At 39.1% G+C, this 3,374-nt stretch overlaps 1 protein-coding gene across 1 annotated transcript; it reads right to left on the bottom strand.

The window, feature by feature from the left end:
- Positions 1-368: 368 nt before the first annotated feature.
- LOC140974276 (uncharacterized) lies at positions 369-3,374 on the bottom strand. Its single transcript, XM_073437647.1, has 4 exons — positions 2,672-3,374; positions 2,254-2,356; positions 1,042-1,244; positions 369-819 (listed from the first exon to the last, which is right to left on the bottom strand). Exons 1-4 carry the CDS (start codon positions 3,358-3,360, stop codon positions 537-539), a joined length of 1,278 nt encoding a protein of 425 aa, XP_073293748.1. The 5' UTR covers positions 3,361-3,374; the 3' UTR covers positions 369-536.

Genomic DNA, 3,374 nt, shown 5'->3' with positions numbered 1-3,374 from the left:
TAAATTATTAAAAATCGCGAATATTAAGATAACTATTGAATAAAATAATTTAAACCCGAACTTTGCAAAATAAAAAGTCTCAAGTTTGTTCGCTCGAATTCCATAATTTAAAAAACGAACTTAATATTTTTCGAGTAAGAAAGAATAGTTAACTCCCATGGATTTCATTCGGCGACATTAACATGGCTCAACATAGGTAACTTACGGAGCTTCTCAGTTTCAACTGTCCTTAATGCTGAAGACCTCAGTTTGTCTTCTCTTGATTCATTCTTCCGGGACTAAATCAACTTCTTGAATCGACATAATAACCAAGTTTATGTGGTTGATCTTTCAAGAACATAGCAAACTAAATTTTATTCAAAAATAGCTTAAAAAATGTATTCTCTTTTCAGATTGAAAACTTGCAGAATTTAGAAATGGGTACATACTGTAAATAGAGATTTCTATTCATCGTAGTCTTTCTTGTACGCCTTAGTTCCCTATTACATGTATATTTTACTTTGTCATGGAATAGTATGTCACCATCCGAAACAGGATCATAATTTCGAAGGTTTCTGCGATTTGTCTACCAAGATCAATCGACATTCCTCCAAAAAATAGTCAAGTTGAAGGGTGTAAAGCTCAGGAAAAGTTCGATAATGATCTACATGAGGAGACGAGCCAAAGTTAAAAGAGAACACTTTCCTCCCACTCCTCCTTTGGCCCTCCATGAATGATTGTACAGTTTCAAATGGAATGACTTTGTCTTCAGTACTGTATAGATAAAGCTGCAATGGAGGCTGATCGTGTGAAAGGATTGAAACCACCTCTGTCAATCTCCTGTTGAACCAAAATAAAATGATTACTCCAAGGTTTTTCATTGCTTGTAAGTAGATTATAATGACAAAAAAAAAAGCTATTTCTCCAGATAATCGAATTGAAAAAGAAAGTTTCAACCGTCGGCGGAGATCTAAATTATAACAAAATACGTGCTCTCATGGTTTCAGAACTAAAATGAATTTTTTTTCTGGGGAATCGCATGCAGATTAAATGAATGCTTACCGATGTACACTAGGCAAGTTAAGAAGAAAGGAGAAAATTTTGACAAATGCAGATAACAGCAAGGTTTCAAGGAAAAAAGGTTTCCCCTCTTCTATATTTGTTCCTTTTATTCCAATTGTTGGTTCGGTTTCTTCTCCTGTCGAAGGAGAAGTAGAGGAGATACTTCTCTTCAGCAAAGCAGTGGAAAATCCTGCTGCCCATACCTGAAACGAATGTGTAGGCGTTTGAGAACATGCTTTTTCTTGGCATAGTGAGCCAAAAGCTGCTCACAAATTTCATTTCTGTCGGACATCAATATCAATATATCATACAGATTATACGAGAACATGTTAATGCAAACTTCATGTTTGTGACCTCAGCCCGAAGCTGTAGAAAATGTGAGACTTTTGCAATACAGAATTGCTGTTCCAGAAAATTAGAGGATACAATAAATGCAAAAAATAGAAAATTGGAGGAAATGGAAGGGCCATTTCTCACTTTCTTTGGCAGCAACAAAGGAAAGGGCAATCCAGAAAATACTATACTGGAAAGCCTAGCACCTTAAATGGGTGAATACTAATCAAACCACCAAACATTAAATTTTGATATTATTTGCATATCGGACATCATGATCATAGTAACACCTATCAGTCTCCTACAAATAATTTGCCTTTATTTTTGGAGGGAGACAGGTATAATGAAGAAGCACAGAGACGTCACGGGGCAAGGAAGGTAATAGCTGAAACTTAAATGGAGGTCCGACCGTCCGAGCTTTGCACTAAACTTGACATGATCATAGAAAAGTAAACAAAACTATCCTAGATAATTGTTTGGTAAAGCTTTAAAAGTATTTTAACCACAATGTCATTCAAATAGTTTAGCTCACATAGTTTTTGTCCAACAAGCCAATGAAGTTCTTCCAGAAAAATGTTGTACTTGGCGAATTGAGAAAGACGGTGTTGATTCACTTTGAATGAATTTGAGGTGATTTACACACAAAATAAACACATAAGAAGGAGAGGGAGAGCGAGAGGGAGAGGGAGAGGGGCCAAAGGTGGAAACTATTGTTTAGCCATCCATGGAACCAAGGTATCCAAAACTCTACATACAATCAACTAAAAGTCATTCGGGAACACATGGCTCACAGAGCTGCAATCAGCTTTAATCAAATAAACCACATTCCAGTAAAAAGTAATTCTAAGAACTCAACACCGAAAACAAACATAAAGCAACCTTGGGATCAATATTGGGGTCTCCACCTGAGTCCACAACACATCCTTTAATCTTCTCCGGTATACCTTTTCTATCTTTCAAATTTTTGAGAATCTCACCATAACTGCCTATCACAAAACATCACATCACAACATGTCAATAACAATCCACCACAATACCCCGAATGGTACTGCATAACAAGATTAGACATACTAATCATTCCCTTTACATGCCAACTCCAGACCATAAAATCCTCGATTATAGTCTCTAGTGAGCAGCGAAACATTACAGTAAGCAGAGAGTTAATTGATATATTTTGGTGCAGAAGCTGCATTCACATAAAAGTTATGCATGAAATTTGAACTTTTTCATTTAAATGGAGACGCAGGTCGTGGCGCTATTTGTAAATAAAGTAAGACTAGAGCAAGAATCTACTCACGCAAGCCAACCCGTATTACTAAATGTGTGGAAGATCAAGAATCTCTTCCGCCCATCGTTTCTCGACAGCCATGAGACCAGCTCATCGGATAATCTCTCGACCCTCTCTTGTATCCTTCTTCCCAAATCAAACCCCAGCACATCCGTCACCGAAGCCACGAAGGTGATAGCGTGTACACCCCTCGCATTATACAAGCTAACATACCTCTTCAAATGCTTGGTCTTCGCCCCCAGCCACCCCAACAGAACCACCGCAACCTCAGGATCCTTCTCATCAACAACAGTAACCCCATTGTTCCCCTCACCCACGCAGACATAATTCCAGTGGAAAACATCCTCCTTAGGTCCCCAATAAACGCTGGCGAATTGCTTGTCAGTGAACTGGCCTGCTTGGAATTTCGACGGAGATCTCAGAGGGGAGCGATTAAAGGCCAGGGGTCTGAAGATGGAGGGAATCCGTGGGTGGAGTTGCAGTGAAGAAAACTGCGAAGAAGAATAAATGGGTTGAGATTTGCGAGTGAAATCTGGGTACTTGCGGCGGAGGGGAGAGAATACACGGCCATTTGGGACATGGCAAACGCGGGCGGAGATCGCCATTGATGGGCATCTGCGAGCTTTGTTGAAAATAACGAGAAGAAGATTTCGGCACACGAGGGAGCTGATCCAATCGTTAAAACGCAGCGTTTTCATTAATTTTGTTAAAC

This window comes from Primulina huaijiensis, chromosome 3 (assembly GCF_012295235.1).
Source record: "Primulina huaijiensis isolate GDHJ02 chromosome 3, ASM1229523v2, whole genome shotgun sequence".
NCBI lineage: Eukaryota > Viridiplantae > Streptophyta > Magnoliopsida > Lamiales > Gesneriaceae > Primulina > Primulina huaijiensis.
Note: the sequence above shows the minus strand (reverse complement) of the source record. Positions and strands in the feature narration are given on the sequence as shown.